General features: G+C 41.5%; 1 protein-coding gene across 6 annotated transcripts in view; it reads right to left on the bottom strand.

Annotated features, from left to right (window-relative positions):
* The window catches only part of LOC122549096 (regulator of G-protein signaling 20-like), a 242,919-nt gene that overhangs the window by 33,006 nt on the left and 188,329 nt on the right, over positions 1-21,584 (bottom strand). For 2 of the 6 annotated variants that reach the window (XM_043688331.1, XM_043688332.1), the window contains exon 2: positions 19,499-19,647. In XM_043688331.1, the coding sequence (XP_043544266.1) occupies positions 19,499-19,647 (149 nt within the window). Of the gene's footprint in view, positions 1-19,450; positions 19,648-21,584 lie in introns of those variants that run through there. The other 4 variants (XR_006311410.1, XR_006311409.1, XM_043688330.1 and 1 more) reach the window with 3 other exon arrangements.

Raw genomic sequence — 21,584 nt, 5'->3', positions numbered from 1 at the left:
ACTATTGGATTATGGCAATGTTCCACAACTGTCCTCATTTTGTCTAAAAACAACGTGTTGATAAGAGGACACTCATCTGGGAGGCCTCAATGTCCAACCATATCGCCGCCGAGTCCCCACAGGCCCAGTCACTTACAAAAGATAGGAGGGAGCTCTGTTGATGTCATCTAATGTCCGGGAGGTCCACTCCCCACAATCCCTGGGGCAATCGCAGTTTCACAAGCTTAATAAGGGGCCACTTACAATGCCAAATTAAAAAACTAAACCAGCCATTCAATTTCCGAAATGTTTGCCTAGGAAAGAGCAAAGGGAGCATCTGCAAAAGGTACAATAAGCAAGGAAGAACATTCATTTTAATAAGAGCAACTTGACCCAACCATGATATTGGAAGGACCCCCCATCTTTGAAGGTCTTGTTTTTTTTTGTAAATATATTTATTAGCAAATTTTTTTTTAACTTTACAAACATATAAAATTATTGAAAAATGCAATCAATAACAAACATCAGTATAATAAAAAGAAAGCAAAACTCAAATTACAATACAACTTCTGTCGACTAACTACTAACCTACCCTATAATACAAAACAAACCCTAACACTGTGCAAAGCAACGCCAATAAAAAAGTAAATAACTAATAGATCAAAAAAAAGAAAGAAAAGCAAAAACAAATGCAGAACAGCTATGCTTGGTGCAAAGCTCCCAAACAGAGGAACGGGAGCATTGTATATATACCCGTATTAACTCAGGAGACTCCCTCCATGGTCCAGGGCTTGACAAACCTAACCATCCTGGTTAAACAAACGCCCTAGTTAAGATAACTGACAAATCTATATCCAAATAACTCAAGTAGGGCTGCATGTCTTATAAAAACGGTCTGTTGTGTGGTGCACCATGTTTGTAAAAAAAGTCCAAGGGAATGTGCTCCATAATTAATTTCTGCCATCCCAGCAAGCCCAGTAGGTTCTGAAACACCCAGTTCATCAGAATATTCTTCTGTGCACAATATGCAAGAATATTAAATAATTTCTTCCCATACCTGTCTAAAGATGGTAAATTTGGTAGACCTAAGAGGAGAGATATCGGATCTACTTTGACTTCAGTCCTCATTACCCTCCCTATCTCTCCCGCCACAGCGCTCCAATAAACATGGAGCCTGTGGCATGTCCAGAAGCAATGGGTAAGAGTACCTACACTTATTTTACGTTTGGGGCATGCTGAAGATGCCCCTTTTTAAAACTTTGCCTGACATTCTGGTGCCAGATGAACCCTGTGCATAACTTTTAACTGCGTAGCACATGTCCTATTACAGATTGAGATCTTTTGAGCATTCTCCCATATGTTGTCCTATGTTTCAGAAGAGATCTCCACTCCAAGCTCTTGCTCCCAGACCTCTCATAACCGGTTAATATCCTGCCAGGCCCTGCCACCCAGCAGGCAATAGAGGGCACTAACTGAAAGGGTGCTTGTAGAACGTAGCAACAACCTCTTCGTATAGGGCTTATAGGGCTTTGTGAGAAGCGTAGTCTTCTCCTGGATGAAATCCCTAACCTGACAAAATGGAAAAGATCTCTGCTGGACAACCCATACTTGCGGCTCAGTTGCTCAAAAGACATCATAACTTCCCGCTCAAAAAAGTCTCCCAAACTAGAAACTCCTCTCGCTGCCCATTGTTTGAACCCTGAGACCATCATCCCTGGTCGGAACCCTGGCATGCCAACTATAGGCGTAAGTGGCGAAGTCTTGGATAAGCAACCCTCACTCTGACACATCGCCCTCCATGCCTTGACTGTACTAATGACAATGGAGTTCCAGCAGTGGTCCAAAACTGTCTTCATCTTATCCATGAACAACAGGTTAATAAGAGGACACTTTGCCTGGGAGGCCTCAATATGCGGCCATATTGTTTTGGTTCATTACCTACCCAATCGCAGACAAAGGACAGCAGGGAACTCAATTGATACCTCCTAATGTCTGGGAAATCTACTCTTCCCCCTCCTTGAGGTAACTGCAATTTAGTAAGTTTGATGAGAGACCGCCCACAATGCCAGACAAAGGAACCAAACCATTCCATAAGCTTCCACAGTGTTGACCTGGGCGATATTATACGGAGCATACGCACGGGATAAAGCAAACAAGGAAGAACATTCATCATAATGAGAGATATTTGGCCCAGCTATGAAATTGGAAGAGCCTCCCATCTCTGGAGATTTCGCTTAATATTGTCGAGCAAGTGAGCAAAGTTAGTCCGAAATAACAGATCAAACTTGGGGGTAATAAAAATGCCTAGGTATTGGAACCCTGCCAGTGACCACTTAAAAGGGACTTTCAACTTCTAGTACATCCTTAAGGTTCCCCAAAGGCATAGACTCCAATTTTGCAAAGTTAATCTTATATCCTGAAATAGCCCCAAATGAATTGATACTTTATATCAAATGGGATACGGAGGTCATCAGGTTCGATAAAAACGGAAGGACATCATCCGCATACAGCGTAATCTTATGTGCCCTCGAACTCACTTCCAGAGCGGTTATGTGGATGTTCTAATGTTGTGGGCGGCACGGTGGCACAGTGGTTAGCACTGCTGCCTCACAGCGCCAGAGACCCGCGGTGTGGACTTGTTGGGCCGAAGGGCCTGTTTCCACACTGTAATCTAATCTAATCTAATCTAACGAATGGCCTCTGCCAGCGGCTCTATCACCAACGTAAACAAGATTGGTGAGAGGGGGCAGCCTTGCCGACTACCCCTACTAATCCTAAAATTCCCAGACGTCACCCCATTGGTGATGACCGCGACCAGACATAAAAAAGATATGGCCATTCCACCCAGTCAAATGCCTTCTCTGCATCTAAGGAAATCACCAACCCCTGAATCGATCGTTGCTGACATGCTTGGACCATATTCAGCAACTTTCTAATATTATTAGAGGACCTACGGCCCCTTATAAAGCCTGTCTGATCCTCTTTAATAATATGGGGCAACACCCTTTCCAATCTCAGTGCCAGGATCTTGGATAGAATCTTGAAATCCGAATTTAATGGAGAGATGGGCCTGTATGAGGCACAATCCACAGGAACCTTCTCCTTCTTAAGAATTAAGGAAATATTAGCTTCTCTCAAAGATGGTGCTTGGCATTCATGCATATAGGAGTGATTGTACATCTCCAACATCAACCCAGACAGAATCCCTATAAACTCCTTATAAAACTCAACCGGGAGACCATCAGGGCCAGGCACTTTCCCACTCTGAAGTTGCTTAGTTGCTTCTTGTATTTCCTGAACTGTCAAAGGGGCATTAAGGAGAGAAGCCTGTTCCAAGGTTACCCCTGGGAGGTCCAGGTTCTTAAAAAAAGGCCTCATTTTAGCTCTCCTGTCCTCACAACCTTCAGACCAATACAATTCAGATTAAAAGCTCCGAAAAGCCTAATTAATCTTTTTGGCATCGCATGTAAGGACCCTGGCGCTGTCTCTGATTGCAGTAATGGATTGGGGAGCACACTTTTTCGTAGTCAGGTACACTATATACTTCTCTAACCTATCCCCATATTCGAATAGCCTTTGTCTAGCAAAAACTAGTTCTTTCTTTGTGTTTTGTATCAGTATTGAATTCAAGGCAGCTTGGAGGGCTGTGATCTGCTGTAGCTTAGTCACTGAAGGCCGCACAAAATGTGCCACCTTGGCAGCTTTCAGCCGCATCTCAAGTAGACGTTGCTGTTCCTCTTTCTGTTGTTTCCGGCTAGCTGAATAGGAAATAACTAATCCCCTAGCAAAGGCCTTAGCAGTCCCTCATAGCATAGACGAACTACTAGCCGTGCCTGAGTTGATAGTCAAGAATTCCTGAAACTCCTTCAAAACGTATTCCACAAATTTGGAATCCTTAAGGAGAAAAGGGTCCAAACGCCAATGCTGCAAGTCTAGCCCTTCATTTTTCACCTTAACCTCCAAATATGCTGCTGCATGATCACAGATAGCTATATTCCCAATTTTACAACCCATAATCGAATCCAGAAGGGCTGAGGGAGCCAGAAAGAGGTCAATCCTCGTGTGACATTTATGTGGGCTTGAAAAAAGGTGAAGTCCCTGCCGGTATGGTGAAGATACTTCCAAACATCCACCAGCCCCAACTCCTCGCATAAGTCAACAACCTGCTTAGCCTGCGAAGAATTAGTTGGGTGCCCACAAGGCACCCTGTCCACTGTTGGATCCAAAAAAATTAAAATCCCCCCCCCCCCCATAATATTGTGCCGTGTTCCAAAAGCACTCAGCTTAGAGAAAGCACTAACTAAAAATTTGAGGCGATGCGCCGGAGGACAGTAGATATTTAAAATGCCATATTCCTCCCCATGTATCAGGGCTTTAAGTATCACAAACCATCCCTGCTCATCTTTCACCTGTTCTAATAATGTGAATGGAAGATTTTTTTGGATAAATACCGCCACTCCCCTACTTTTAGTAGTAAAGGATGAAAAGAATACCCGGTTATAACCCCCCTGTTGTAATTTCAGGTGTTCCCCATCATCAAGAAGGGTTTCCTGCAATAAAGCAATATCAATCCTTTCTCTCTTAAGGCTCAAAAGCACTTTTTTCCTTTTAACAGGTGAATGACTTCCCTTGATGTTCCAGGTGCACCATTGAATAAGACACTTCGCCATATCCACTTTCAGAGACCCTTGAACTCCTAGGAGGGAGAACGCTGCTTACAAAATGCCGAGCACAAGTAAATAAAGACTCAGAGTCGAAGAACTATATATATTTTACACAAAAGCTACTCTACCATAACTATAAACAACTATTACTACCAAAAAACTATAAAGAAAACCAACTATAAAACCTTGAATGAAAGACTCTTCCCCCTGCCCATAGGGGGGCACTCACCCTACCCATCCCCTCCTTCATAGCTCCTTCAAACCCAGACTGTGCCACAGCCTTAGGCCAGAAAAAAAAGATGATCTTTAAGTCAACATAAAAAAGACAAAGTCAGGATGACCACTCCACCCATCCCTGGCTTCATGTCACCCCTACTTATGACTAAAAGAGAAACAGAACAAACAAAAACAGGGGAGACAACAAAGAACATCCACAAAATTCCCCATCAGAAAATCCAGTTATTTAAGAAAATAGGAACAACTTATTCCAAGTCTTTTCCCCCCTTTCCAAAAAAGAAATTATTAGGGAGAAAGAAAGGAATAAAAAAATGAAGAGAAAACATGGGGAAAAAAGGAAAAGAGAACAAATGTTAACCGCATTCTTTAGGCCAGTCCATCTATTTTAAATTGTCTACAAAGCTTTTAGCTTTATCTGTTGAGTCAAATGTATAAACTGAGTACTCCTGGCTGAAACGGAGCTCTGCGGGAGTACTGGATGCCCAGGATCCTCAGCCTCTTTTTAACTTCATCGAAAGACTTCCTCTTTCGAATTAAAGCGGCTGAGAAATCCTGGAAAAACATGACTTTTGACCCTGTTGTATAGCAGTGCCTGTTGATCTTTTCCCAGGGATCTGGAAGCTTCTACTACTTTTTGCTTGTCCTTATATGAGTGGAAGTGCACTAGGACCGGGTGGGGATGCTGCACGAGCCCTGACCTGTGCACTGTAACCCAATAAGCCCTTTCAATCTGAAGCCTGCTGGACTCAATGTGAAGGCCCAAAAACTTCGGCAGCCAGCTTTCAAAGAAGCTGACTGGCTGCTCACTTTCCTCACCTTCAGGGAGCCCAACAATTCGGAGATTTATCCTCTGACCTTGATTTTCGAGGTCATCGATATGATCTTGCAAGGCCCACACTTCTTGCTCCAGCACCTGGATCACACTGGATGAGGACTCCATCACAGCTTCCAAGGCCTTAGTTCGACCCTCCACCTCCTCCAGCAGCTCCCCGAGGCCCTGGATCTCCTGCTTATGCTTCTGCATCATGGATGCATTAGGCTGGACCTGGGCACGAATCTCCCCACTCGCAGCCCCAACTTTCAAGGTAAGTCTCTCCACCACCGCAGCCAATTCCTGAGAGTCTGTCGGTCCCCGGGGGGGTTCAGGAGAGGCTGCTGCAGTGGAGTGTCCTCCCTGCTGCTGTTTGCTCAATCCTTTTCCATTCGGCATCCTTCCCAAATATTAACAAATCTGTTTTCTGTAAGTTTTTAAACTAATAATTCCACCACATAAGTTGGCCAGGGATGCAGAAAACACCAGTTTCAAACACTGTTAGGCAGAGCTGTCCACAGCAGTTCTACAGAATCACCGCGAGTCCGAAGGTCTTGTTTAATCTTGTCAAACAAATGAACAAAATTAGCCTTGAATAACTGATCAAAGCTAGGGTAATAGAGAGGCCCAATTAAAGAAAACCTTCCTGTGCCCACTTAAAGGGGAACCCACCTTTCACAATACGTATACCCCTTAGACACCCCCCCCCCCCATAGGCATAGGCTCCAACTTTGAAAAATTGATCTTGTAACCTGAGAAAGAACCAAATGAATTAATAGTGCATCACATAGAGTACCGAGACTGCTGAGTTCAAAAGAAAAATAAGAACATCATCTGCATATAGTGTAAACGTATGCACCTTCGACCCCACCTTTGGAGCAACTATATCAGGTTCTCCATGCAAGACCTCCGCCAACGGCTCAGTCACCAATGTGAAAAGCAAAGGTGAAAAGGGACAGCCTTGCCGACTGCCCCTACCAATATTAAAATTATCAGACCTCATATCTTTGGTGAGAACCGCTGCCAGAGGATCACTGTAAAGGACCCTTACCATCTAGTAAACACTTCACCCAGGCCAAACTGCTCCAGGTTATAAAAAGGCCTTAAAAAGATTATAAAAATGCCTTCTCTGCATTCAAAGAGACCACCAACACTTGAACCAATTGTTGTTGGCACACTTGAATCATGTTAAGTAACGTCCTAACATTATTAGAGGATCTGCAACCCTTTATAAAACCAGTCTGATTTTCTTTGACAATAGAGGGCAACACTCCTTCCAACCTCAATGCCAAAGTCTTAGATGAAATTTTAAAATCAGAATTTAAGAGTGAGCTAGGATTATAAGGAGCACAGTCCACCGGGGCCTTACCTTTCTTGAGGCTAAGAGTGGTATTAGCCTCTCTCCAGGATGGTGGGAGGCAATCATGACGATATGAATAGTTATACATGTCTAGCATTTCCAAAACTCACTGGGAAGACCATCAGGGCTGGGTGCCTCTCCACTTTGAAGTTGCCTCACCGCCTCATGTATCTCTTGTGCTGTTAATGGAGCATTAAGGAGAGACACCTGCTCAGCACACACACAGGAAGATTCAAGTTCCTGAAAAAAGACTCCATTTTATCCCATCTATCTTCACAACATTCAGAGTGATACAGTTCAGAATAGAACCTCCGAAATGCTGCATTGATCTTTTTAGCATTACAAGCAAGAGTCCCATTCCCTTCCCCAATAGAAGCAATAGATTGGGAGGCATTCTTCTTCCTAACCAGATATGCCAAATATTTACCCGGCCTATCACCATGCTCAAACAATCTTTGCTTTGCAAAGGAAAGTTCCTTCCTGCCTGTACGCGCAAGCATGGAGTTTAAGGTGGATCGAAGTGCTGTCATCCACTGCAGCTTAGTCACTGATGGCCTACTGTAATATGCCATCTCAGCTGCCTTCAATCGTGCCTCGAGCAGACGCTGCTGCTCTCCCTTCTGTCGCTTCTGACTGTCCGTATGAGACAATTATCCCTCTAGTATAGGCCTTAATAGTCTCCCAAAGAATGGATGGATTGCTAGCTGTATCCAAGTTAGTGGCCAAAAATGCTTCAAATTCCCTAGACAAGTACTCAACAAACTTGCTGTCCTTGAGGATGAAGGGATCCATTCACAGTACAATGAACTTATTGCATTACCCTTAATCCCAATCACTAAATATACTGCTGTGTGATCAGAGATGGCAATAGTCCTAATTGAACAAGATACCACTGAATCTAGAAGAGCTGCAGGAGTTAAAAAAAAAATCAATCCTCGTATGGCATTTATGAGGATTGGAAAAGAATGTCAAGATTTCAAACATCTTCAAACATTTACCAACCCTAGTTCCACACATAGATCATCCAAGTGTTTAGATTGTGGCAAAAGCTTTGGGCATTCTATCCAGCACAGGATCCATGAAGCAATTAAAGTCCCCCCTCGACAAGAATATGCCGCGATGCAAAGGCCATCAGCTTAGATAGTGCATCAACCCCATTTAAGGGGTTGGGCCAGAGAATAATAGACATTCAAAATACCATATTCCTCATCATGTTTTAGGGCCTTATGGATAACAAACTGGCCATGTTCATCTTTAAAACAATCTATTAAATTAAATAGAAGAATCTTCTGGACGAATATGGCTAACCCCTGCTCTTAGTGTTAAAGGACTAGAGAAACACCTGATTAAACACACCCTGCTGTAACTTCAAGTGTTCCTTATCATTAAGGTGAGTCTCCTGCAACCGGGCAACATCCACTGTCTCCTTTTTGAGGCTCAACAAGACCTTTTTCCTTTTAACTGGTGAATGGATGCCTCTAATATTTCAGGTGCAACATTAAAGAACACTGCTAGCCATGATCTTTTACAACCACCTTTGACCTGCTACGAGGAAAAATGTGACTTACAGTACGTTGAGCAGATACAAAAGAAGACTCGTAGAGCCCATTTATGAAAAAGCAAAAAAACTAAACTAACTACAAAACACAAAAGTCACTTAATGGGGGACTCTAACTCCTGCCCATAGAGGGCACTTATACCTTCCACATACATATCCATTTCCCTGTCCAGATCGATGCCATAGCCTCGTGAGTAATATGAAGCGCTGCTGGGTGTCTCATCAAATATTGAATACCAAAGGTCCATTAATTTTCTTTTGACCTCATGAAACGATTGCCTTTTACAGATCACCGCCACAGAAAAGTCCTGGAAAAACATTATCTTAGTTCCCTGATAAGTCAGGGCCTATGGATCTTTTCCCATCCTTCTGGAAGATGCCACGACTCTCTGCTTGTTCCTGTAGCTTTGAAATCGTACCAGGACTGTGTGGGGATGCCGATCCAGACCGAATCTGCACACCGCAACTCTGTGAGCTCTGTCAACCTTCACCCGGTCCGCCTCAGCATCCCAGCCAGGGAACTGTGGCAGCTAGTCTTCAAATAAGCTTGCTCGCTGCCCACCTTCCATTCCCTCTGGCAGTCCAATGACCCAGATATTTCTCCTACTACTTTGATTTTCCAAATCATCGATCTGCTCAGTCAAGGCCAAGGCCTGGACTTGTTTCAGTGGCCTGGATACGCCGCGCTGGGGACTTGACTTCGGTCTCCGACGCCGCGGTCCACTCCTTGACCTCTTCAACTCGTTTCCTGAGCCCTTCCAACTCCTTCTCATGCTTTTGTAGCATGATCAAAATCAGCTCCAGCTGAGTACGACTGTCTTCCATCAACTCCTTCATCATCCCTCGGATTGCCACGAGTGTCCCCGTGTGTTGGGGCTTGGCTGTATGCTTTCCTTTCATCATCCTCGCTCGCTCAAAAAGAAGTTACAGTAGTACTTTGACTATCTGAACATCAACCATCCAAATCCCGGACAATCCGAATAAGATCTCAAGGCCCTGCAAAAATGGCACCAGGCAACCCAGCTTTCAGTTATCAGTTAAACGGCATTATGGCATGCATAGCTGGATAACCGAGAGATGTTCGACAACCAGCAGCTCTTGGCTAACTGGCATTATGGCGTGCATTGCCAGATAATCGAGAAATGCTTGAACAACTGGCACTCAGACTACCACTTGTTTCCAGCCACCCGAACGGTCAATCATTCAAACAAAATACTCCCTGCCCAACTCATTCGGACAATCAAGACTCCACCGCAAATAGATTTAAACAGTTTCACAACTGTTTAACATCAATTCTCTCCAAAAAAAAAGGTAAAGTGGGGGTGTAAAAATATCACTCCAGCTGGCTGGGGTGCAGAGCTCAACAAGGCAGATCTGCTCAGATCGCCGCCATCTTGGATCCCCCCACAGGGTAATTTAGCATGGCCAATCCACTAAACTTGCAGATTGTTGAATTATGGGAGGAAACTGGCAGAAACGCACGCAGACACAAGGAGAACCTGCACGCAGACAGTCATTCATGCTTGGAATCAAAGCCAGGCCCTAGTGACGTGAGGCAGCAGTGCTAATGACTGTCCACCATGACACCTGTGGCATTTCAGTTTACATCCAGAACAAGCTTTCTTGGACTCATGTGGATGCACTGGTTACTAAGGACCAACAATGTCTATTCTTCCTCAGGCAGCTGAGGAAATTTGGCATGACGGCAAATATTCTTGCCAACGTTTATAGGTGTGCATTGAGAGCATTCTGTCTGGATATAACACTACCTGGTATGACAACTGTACCATTCAAGATCGAAGATGGTTACAGAGTGTGGTGAACTCGGCAGGACAATCGCAAAGGCCAACCTCCCATTTATAGAATCCCATCTACCAGACCCGCTGTCAAGGAAAGGCCGCCAGCATTCTCAAAGATCCATCCCACCCTGACAATGCTTTTCTACAACCTCTACATTGGCGAGAAGGTACAGAAACCTGAACACATGCACCAGCCGGTTTCGTAACAGTTTCTACCCTGCTGTTGTTCGCATACTGAATGGACTCTCAAACTCTTAACACCCGCCTGTACCTGTGTTTTTGTTTTTGCCTCTGTTTACCTATTATTTATTTATTTATCTATGCTACTTAACTATGTGATCTGCCTGTATTGCTCGCAAGACAAGGTTTTCACTGTGCCTAGATACATGTGACAATCAATTCAATTCAATTCATTATAATTGATAGTGATGGTTTAATCTGAGGCAAAGTTTTAAATGTGAATAAGGGAAATTATCGAAAGTATAAGACAAGTTGGCTGAGCTGGATTGAGAAAATACATTAAAAGACATGACTGTACATAGGTAATGGACAATCCTAAATAACTATTACATGGCTGAGAGCAACAATTCATTCCTTCAACATGGAAAATGTGAAAATATCTCAGGCAATCTTGGCTGACAAAGAAGGTAAGGATTATTTAATATTAAAAGATTTTTTTAAAATGCGGTCAGAGAAAATAATAATCTCACAAAATTAGAGATTCAAGTGACTAGGGAGAATGAGGAGTTGAAAGAAATTGGTGTTATGGAGCTGAAAGCTGATTAGTTCCAGATACCTGACGATCTACATCCCAAAATACTGAAGGAGATGGCTGTAGAGATAGTCAATGCATTGACAATCATCTTCCAAATTTTCACAGGATCGAGAATGATTCCTGTAGATTTGAAGCTTAAAAGTGTCACCCATTATTTAAAAGAGGAGCAATGCAAAAAGCAGGGAGTTATAGACCTATCAGCTTTTATATCAAATGCTACAATCTGACATAAAAGATGTGAAAGATAGACACTTGGATAAAAATAATCTAATTGGGTATAGTCAGATGGATTTGTAAAATGGAAAATTGTCTTTGACATAGTTTTGGAGTTTTTGAGGATGCTGCCATCAGAATTCATAATGATTGCTGGATATTTGGATTTTTAGCAAGTTTTTGATATGGTGGATACACAAGATTGATTAGCAATATTAAAACACCTTGAACCAGCATGGACTAAATATTTGCTAACAGTCAGTGGGAATAACTAGATCATTCTCATTCTGGCAGGCTGTGACTATCGGGTATTGCAAGGATCAATACTTGGGCTCCAGCTGTTCACAATATATATCAATAATTTAGTGTGGGGACCAAATGTAATATGTCTAAATTTGCAGATGACACAAGCTAAGCAGTAGCATTTTTTGAGGAAGATGAAAAATATTTTCAGCAGAATTTGAACATGCTTAGCAATTGGGCAAGAACATTGAACAGTACAGTATAGGAACAAACCCATCTGTGCAGACCATGATGCCATTCTAAACTAAACCCATTTGTCTGCAAATGGAAATGGTCCTCAAAATGGTCTGCAAATGATCCCTCTCACCTTAAATCTCTGTCAGTTATTATTTGACATTTCTGTCCTGGGGAAAAAGGCTTGACTATCGACCCTATCCATGTCTTTATATGCTTCCATCATGTTATCCTTCAGCCTCCAATGCTCGAACAAAAAAAATCCAAATTTATCTACTTGTGTTGTCACTTTCAGGGAACTATGGACTTGCACCTCAAGATCCCTTTGTTTATCAATACTCCGAAGGGTCCTGCTATTTACTGTATAATTTCCTCTTGCATTTGAATTCCCAAAATGCATAATTTTACACTTGTCAGGATTAAAATCTATCTGCCATTTCTCCGCCCAACTTTCCAACAGATCTATATCCAGCTGTTTACCTTGACAACCTTCCTCACTATCCACAACTCCATCAATTTTATGTTGTCTGCAAATTTACTAATTGACATTTCCATCCAAATCATTTTTATAAATTACAAACAACAGAGATGCCACACAGATCCTTGCAGACCACCACTGGTCACAGACTTTCAGTCAGGCAAAAAAAAAATCCTCCCCACCTGTCCCTGGTCCTCCAGGACCAAGCCAATTTTGTACCCAACTTACAAACTCACTGTGCATTTGATTTAATGTTCTGGACCTGCCTACCATGAGGGACCTTGTCAAATGCTTTAGTAAAGTCCATGTTGACAACATCTACTGCCCTACCCTCATCAATCATCTTTGTCACTTCATCAAATTTTTGAAATGAAACATGCCCCACACAAAGCCATGCCAAGTATCCCTAATAAGTCCATTCTTTTCCAGTGAGAGTAATTCTGTCCCTAAGAACCTTCTCTAATAATTTTCTGACCACTGATATAAGCCTCAATGGCCTATTTCCTGGATTATCTCTGTTGCCCTTCTTAAACAATGGAACTATATTGGCTATCCTCCAGTCTTCTGGAACCTTGCTTGTTGTTAAAGAGGATACAAAGATCTTTGTCAAGGCCCCAGCAATCTCATCCCTCCCATCTGCGTCTGGGGACTTAACTATCCCACTGTTTTGGAAAAACCTCTTCCTTCTTAAAACTGACATGCCATAGAATTTCAACATATCACCATTATATTACCATTATCCATGTCTTTCTCCTTGGTGAATACTGATGTGAACTACTCATTAAAGACTTCACCCATTATCTCTGGCTTCACATATAAATTCCCTCTTTTATCCTTCAGTGGACCTATCCTTTCCCCAGCTTCCCTCTTTTCACTTAATTTATATATAAATGCCTTGGGATTCTCCTTAGTCCTACTTGCAAGAATATTTCATGGTCCCTTTAACCCTCCTATACCTTGTTTAATTTCTTTTCTGCTTCCTTTACATTCCTCAAGGTCCTAGTCTGATTTCAGTTTCCTAAACCTTAAACATGCTTCCTTTTTCTTCTTGACTAAGCTTTCAGTATCTCGTTATCCAGGGTTCCCAAACCTTGCATCCTCACAGAAACATGCTTGTCCTGACCTCTGATAAATGTCAGATGTGGATATCCTTCAACCAGCTCCCTCAATCTAATTTGTCCAGTTCTTGCCTAATATCATTGTGATTAAACTTGCCTCAATTTAGCACTTTCAACTAAGGACCAGACTTACCCTTATCCATAACTATCTTAAAACATATGGAATTATGATCATTGTTCCAAAGCAACCCCCACTTAAACTTTGATACTTGACCTGGCTCATTCCTCAATACAAGTTCTAGTACAGCCCTCGCAAGGAATTAAGGGCTACGGGAAGACTGCGGGTAAGTGGAATTGAAACACCCATCAGCCATGATTAAATGGCAGAGTGGACTTGATGCTCTTCCCTGTTGGACTATCTACATATTGTTTCAAGAAATCCTCCCAGTTGCGCCTAATAAATTCTGTCTCACCTAAGCCTCTAAAACAATATTGGGAAAGTTAAAATTACCCATTGCAACATACCTGTTATTTCTACATCTTTCCATGACCTGCTTACATATCTGTTTCTCTATCTCTATCTATAGAGTATAACACCATATAGTGATTGCATCTTTCTTATTCCTGAATTCTACCTATATGGGCTTTCTGGATGAGCCTTTCAAAATGTGTTCTCTTCATGCACCTGTGACATTCTCCTTAATCAGTTATGCAACTCACCCATCCATTTCACATCCCTCTATATCACACTTGAAACATGTAAACGCTTGAACATTGAGTTTCCAGTCCTGCCTTCTTCTCAACCAGGTTTCTGTAATAGTGATAACATCATAGTTCCGTGCATAGTTCCAGGCTCAAAATTCAGTTACCTTACCTGTTTTACTCCCTGTATTAAAATAAATACACTTCAGACCACCAGTCCTGCTATGTTCATTAATCTGGTGCCAACTGTTCTTCCTATTAGACTTATCTGACAATGGCAAATGGAATTTAATGTGAAAAAATGTGAGGTTATCCACTTTGGTAGAAGAACAGATGTGTAGTTTTTTTTAAGTAGTGAGAGGTTGGAAATTGTAGAATTGCAAAGGGCCTTGTGTCAATAGGTCACTAAAGGTTAACATGTACGTGTAACAAACTATTGAAGGCTAATGGAATGTTAGCCTTTATTGAAAGCTGATTTGAGTACAGGAGTAGTCATAGAATCATACAGTACAGAAGAGGTACTTCAGTCCATGAATCTGTACCTCTCTTGAAGCGTTACTTCTTCCGACGTGCATCACCTCACATTCATCAGGATTAAATTCCATTTGCCAATGATCTGCTCATGATCTGCCCATGTGACTGAACCATTTATATTTTCCTGTAACCTAAGCTTATTCATCTGCAAGCTTATTTATCATTCCCCCACATTCCATCTATATTATTCATGAATATCACAAACAATAAGGGATTAGCATTGATTCTTATGGAATACCACTGTACACCAAGCTCCAGGCACACAAACAGCCTTCTACCATTACCCTTTGTCTCCTATCACTGGACCAACTTTGGATCCACCTTGCCAGTTACTCTGGATGCCATAGGTTTTATTTTCTTTATCAGTTTTCCATGTGGGACTACCACATCCCTACTACTGATGTGAGACTTAGTGGTCTAATGTCCCCTAGCCTATCTTTACCACCCTTTTTGTTCAATCAAATCACACTAGCTGTCTTCCAGTCCTCTGGCAACTCCCTTGAGGCCAGAGACAATGGTCCCTATTATTCTCACCCTCTCAAAAGCTTAGCTGAAATCCATATAAATTACATCTACTGCCCTACCCTCATCCACATACTTGGCCACCTCCTCAAAACTTCCACCAAATGTGTTAGGCATGGCCACCCTCTGCTGACTACCCCGATCAAATCATGGCCCCTTTTAATGGAGATTAATTTTTTTTCATTATTTTCTTCAGCAATTTCCTTACCACTGATATGAGACTAATTGGTCTATTCTCCTCTGGCTTTTCGCTACCAATCCTTTTGTAAAGTGGAATCACATTCACATCTTCCAGTCTTCTAGAATCTCCCTCGAGACAAGAAACAATTTATAAAGTTTGGGTCAGGGCCCCTGTTATTTCCGCCCTCGTCTCCCATACCTCCCACAACAGCTTAGGATACAACTTATCTGCATCTGGGGATTTGTCTCCTTTGAAAACCACCTAAGCCTCCAATACCTTCGCATTTCTTATATCAATCTAAGAACTTCACAGTTTATCTTCTCAAATTTTGTACCTGCATCCTCTTTCTCCAAAGTAAAGGCAGGTTTGAAGTACTCATTTAACATTCTATCATTGTCATCTGACTTCCTTCACGGATTCTCCCTTGGGTCACGAATGGGCCCTATTTTTTCCATTGTTATTCTCTTCCCCTTGATATATTTGTGGAATATCTTGGGATTCTCCCTACTCTTGCCCGTCAGAAATTTCTCACCTCCCTTCCTTGCTCTTCAAATTGCTTCCTTGGGTTATCCCCAGCACTTTCTATACTCCTCTAAGGCCTCCGCTGTTTTGCTCCTTTTGCAACTGTTATATGTCTCTCTTTCCCTTGTTAATCTAGTTCTGAATATTTCTAGTCATCCATGAGTCTCTGGGCTTGTTGCTCCTACATTTCACCTCCCAGGGCAACATGGCAGATCATAGTGTCATGGAGTCATAGTATCATGCAGCATTGAGGAGCCCCTTCTGCACATCGGGTCTGTGCTGACCTAACTACACTCCTCCCACTTTCCAATCTTCCCTCTTTTTTTTTATAGGTTACGTTTCTCACCTCTACTGCCCTCGAAGACATTCCTTTCCAGATTCCCTTCATCCGGAGTGAAAAAATTCTTCAAATCCCCTCTTAACCTCCTGCTCTTCACCTTAACATTCTGCCCTCTTGTTATTGAGGTGTTCCTCAAGGTAGTGTCTTGACCAACTATCTTCAGTTGCTTCATCATAACCTTGCTTCAATCATAAGGTCAGAAGTGGGACATTCATTTGTAGGGTGATTGCAAACTGTTCAGCACATTTGCAGCTCCTCAGATTTTGAACAGTCTATGTCCTCATGCAACAAGACCTGGTAAACATTCAGATTTGGACTTAATAAGTGGCAAGTGACCTTTGTGCCATACAAATGGCAGTCAATAACCATCAAGAGAAAATCTTAACACCTTCTCTTGCTATTCAATGGCATTACTATTACAGAACTCCCCCCCACTATCAACAACATGGTACTGTTACTACAAGAGCTGGTCAGAAGCTGGGAATTCTGCGGCACATAACTTACCTCCTTACTCCCCAAAATTGTGCACCATTTATAAGACACATGTGAGTAATGTGATGGAATGTTCTTAACTCAGCTGGATGAGAGTAACTCCAAACGCATTCAAGTAGCTCAACACCAGCCAGGACAAAGCAGCCAACGTTAAATCCATCATCTGAAACATTTACTCCCTCTACCAGTGACACACAGTGAAGCAGTGTGCACCAACTACAAGATATACTACAACAACTAATTAAGCCTCCAAAAGGACATTGCAAAGCATCAACTTTGAGCACCAAACCTGTGGGTTCCATCCTACCTAATCATTATTGCAATTTTAACCAATATCACTGTACCTTCACTGGGGCTGGATCAAAATACTAGGGTTCCCTTCCCAACAGCACTGTGGGTGTACCGACACCATAAGGACTGTAGTGTCAAGAAGGTGCTTGCCACATCCCCTAATGGAAAATTAGGAATGGGCAACAAATGCTTTCTGAGTCACATCCCATGAAAGAATAAATAAACAAAGGTTTCAAAGCTGTATTTGAAAATACAGCTTTTCAAAATTCTCTAGATTCACGTGTTGTTCCATTCAGTTAAAATGCAAATGCCTCTCCATAATTAAGGCAGGAAATTGATTCAGAACTCACAGTCTTACATAAATTGTGGAAAATTATTGCAGCTTATTGTCAAAAACAGTTACTGAACAGTTGAACATATGTAAACATGTCATAATAAGTCAGTAAGGATCTGTGAAGAGTTTGCCATGTCTCACTAGTTCCATTGAATTTGTAAGCATATAGCTAGCTATGAATGTTGTCTAAGTGGACTCCCAGAAATTGCTAAAATTCCATACAAGTGATTAGAAAGGACTGTTCAGTACATTTGCAGCTCCTTAGATTTTGAACACTCTATGTCCTTATGCAACTAGACCTGGACAACATTCAGGTTTGGGCTTAATAGGAGGCTAGTATCCTCTGTGCCATACAAATGCCAGTCAATGACTATCAAGAGAAAATGTCACCACCTTCCCTTGACATTCAATGCCATTACTATCGCAGATATCCCCCATTATCAACAACATGGTACTGTGGCTACAAAGGCTGGTTAGAAGCTGGGAATTCTGTGGTACGTAACTCAACCCCTTACTCCCCAAAATTGTGCACCATCTTTAAGAGGGGAAAGTGAGGACTGCAGATGCTGGAGATTAGAGTCGAAAAGGATGGCGCTGGAAAAGCACAGCTGGTCAGGCAGCATCCGAGGAACATTCCTGATGAAGAGCTTATGCTCAAAATGTGTCTCTCTTGCTGCCTGACTGGTTGTGCTTTTCCAGCAGCGCACTTTTCAACCCACCATTTATAAGACACAAATGAGGAACGTTCTTAACTCAGATGGATGAGTGTAACTCCAAACGCATTCAAGAAGCTCAACACCATCCAGGACAAAGCAGCCAACTTTAAATGGTATCCCATCCATCACCTTAAACATTTAGAAAGGACACAGATTATATGGAACCTTGTGATATGGATCTGTAAATGATTGGCATGTAGGAGTCAGAGGGTAGAATTAAACATAACATTCTCCTCTTTGCACAATGTGACAGTTAATATTCCTCAGGATATTTGCTAAAGTCTTAACATTTCATCACATCATGCTGACTTAAATGAAGACATAGTTTTTTTTAATCTGACATGCTGAAGGCAGTAAAGAAAGAACACACTAGGCTGAAACTTTAGAAGGTTTCTAAGTGGGAATGGAGGTTTGCAGGGCCACAATATTCTGAAATAATCCAGTCTTCTGCCTTGGGCCAGGCTCTGGTCCATGTGGACGAAAACCTGTTTAATCTTCTCAAAAGTACATATCTCATTGCAGGCTGAATGAATTGCAGATATTATGGGGTATTTCTGACTCTCTGTTAGTCTCTGACACTGATAGGATGAACCTGAACTCATTCCCAGACATTAGTTTTGTTGAGGGGCCAGGGATCACAATTACTTCAAACTGAGCTGGTAAATGACAGTATCCATCTTTGAGAGAGAGGTTTATTCTCTTGTTTGGCAATTGAGACATTTTCACTATCTCTAGCCCATAGGAAATTAGGGAGGTGGGTGGTTTAATGATTAGGAATAATGTGTTATTAGTATATACGCATATTCCACACTGCTTTCCCAGCCTATACTTCATTGTTTGCTGTGTTAAACCATGCCGGGAACTAAAGATATTAGCAATCTGATTTGATCTTTTGGTGGATTAAGAAAAAAAATTAATACAAATTGTAGACGTTTTGTATAATTTGCAGTGGCAAACTGCTTGAATGAAATGAATAGGCAGCCCTAGGTTGCAAACAGGTTCCGTTCTCGAGTCCAGTTTGGAATTGGTTTGTTCACAAACTTGAATACTGTACAATGCAGGACAATATAAAACAGCCATTCTTAACTATAGGAATATTCATATTTCAGATCTTAAAAATTAAATCCTTGTATGGGATCGCATTTACACGTTAGTTGAAAGTTTGTAGATACGGGACTCCTTGTTAACATTATCTGCATTTTGCTTTTTGACTGGCTCTTGGGAGTTTGACAAATGAGTTCCCATTGGTCTGTGTTGTAATCTATCCTATTTCCTCACAGATTAGTAAAATGTGAAATGGTTTTTAATTTAAAAATTACGCACATTTTGTTTAAGCGCTAGTTTCTGGGAAAGTCTGATAGCTGATGCTTAGTCATGTGAGTATAGATTATTTGTGCTAACATTTACCTTCCAGTCATTCTCCAGAGTTCGGGGATAATAGATTGAAAGACGTACCATGAGCAGCTGCAGCAGCAGCACCAGCAAAAACAGCAGGCATTGGAGCCACGGTTCCCATCACCCTGCTGTGGTTGTGCAGAGCCCAGCATCTCCTGTTGCACCAATGTCTGACGCTTACGCATCTCCATCCGCTCTGATCCCATGGGCTATGGAGAAAACAAGAAACTGCTTTAAAGAATGAAAGCAGTCCACATGAACACCACTAAGCCATGACTGTTTTTGAATTGGAGATGCCAGTGTTGGACTAGGGTCTACAAAGTTAAAAATCACACAACACCAGATTATAGTCCAACAGGTTTATGTAGAAGCACTAGCTTTCAGAGTGCTGCTCCTGATAACTTTACTATAATGGTTTTCTTTTGTAACGTCTAGTTCTTAATCACTAGCAAAAACACTATTTTAAATTTAAAGCAGTAATCGGTCTCGATTTAAATTGTTTTTGTAAACACGTCTCTTTTTAAATGAGTTTGAAGTATTTGACACTTTTTATTATAACTTTCTTCCTTAGTATTGACAAACCTATTAAGGTGATCAAACATTTATATTATTTGCCTTCAGGAAGCAGCACAAGTGAACCTGAAAATGATATTGAGCAATTAACTGTTTGAAACCATAATCAAAATCCAAGGACAATGGTGATGGTTTCTCCTTTTGGACTGACCAACTAAAATCTCAAACATGCATACGAACATTTAAATTAGGAGAAGCTCAGCCTTTCAAACCTGCTCTGCCATTCAACACTGTTTGAGTTCTGAATTCAACATCCCATCTACACCCAACTACCTCTGCTTTAAAAATAAAGCCTCACCATCTTTTGAAGTAGAGAGTTTGAAAGTCGCACAACATTCTGAAAGAAAAAAATTCATCTCATCACTGTACTAAAAAGGGGACTCCTAATTTTAAAAGTGTCCCCTAGTTTGGATTCACTCACAAGAAGAAGCGTTTCCATTTCCACCTTGACAAGATCATTCAGTGTCTTATCCAATTATGTCTTGCTTTTCAAAACTCCAATGAAAACAAGCTCGGCCTGTCTTTTCATTCTTTATAAGTCAACCCGTTTATTTCAGGTATTAAGAACATAAGAACTAGGATCAGGAGTAGGCAATTCAGCTCCTCAAACTTGTTCTGCCACTTGATATGATCATAGCTGATTTCATTTTGGCCCCATTTTGCCTGCTCTTCATAACTCTTCAAACCATTTCTGATTCAAAATGGTCCATCTTTTCCCTAAATTGACTTAATGTTCCAGCATTCACCATGCTCTGGGGTAGTGAATTCCACACATTCACAGTCCTTTGAGAGAAGTAATTTCTCCTTATCTCTATTTTAAATCTGCTACCCCTTATCCTAAACCTATTCTATTCTAGGTTGCCGCACATGAGGAAACATCCTTTCTCAGTCTACTGTATCAATCCCCTTTAACATATCATTTACCTCAATTTGACCTCCTGTCATTCTTCTAAATTATAACAAAATCTACCTAACCGCCTCTGAACCAATGCATTCTCATCCATCCATAAATAAGGAGACCAATACTGTGTATATGGTAATCAAGATGATGTCTCGCCAATTCCCTGTACAATTGAAACATAACATCCATGCATGGATTAAATCTGTCCTTCATTTTAATCCCTATAAGTGTGATGGTGGGGTAAATATAATGTCACTGAGCTAGACATCTAGAGATAATGATTAATATTCTGGGGCAATGGATTCAAATCTCTACAGAGCAACTGATTAAGTTCAATTAATAAAACTCAAGTTACACGCTAGTCGAATGGTGACCATGAAACTATCATCAAAAAAATTCTGATTGGTTCACTGTAGTCCTTTAGGAAAGGAAATGTGCTGTCCTTATCTGGCTTGCCTTGCAAGGCAACAGTTCAAGAGCACTATTTGTGGCCTTGCCAGGAATGTCCATATCCTGTGAATGAGGAGAAATTGTAATTGAAATGTTAGCCCTGTTATTTTCACTCCTTAGATACTACCTAATCTCTAATTATTTTCAGCATGTTTGTTTTCATTCAAAATATCTAGAATTAGAATCAGTAAATAGCCTAGCGATTACTGTAAACAGAATACA

This window comes from Chiloscyllium plagiosum, chromosome 4 (genome assembly GCF_004010195.1).
Source record: "Chiloscyllium plagiosum isolate BGI_BamShark_2017 chromosome 4, ASM401019v2, whole genome shotgun sequence".
Classification (NCBI taxonomy): Eukaryota; Metazoa; Chordata; class Chondrichthyes; order Orectolobiformes; family Hemiscylliidae; genus Chiloscyllium; species Chiloscyllium plagiosum.
The sequence above is the reverse complement of the archived record's forward strand: the minus strand, read 5'-3'. Positions and strand labels throughout refer to the sequence as shown.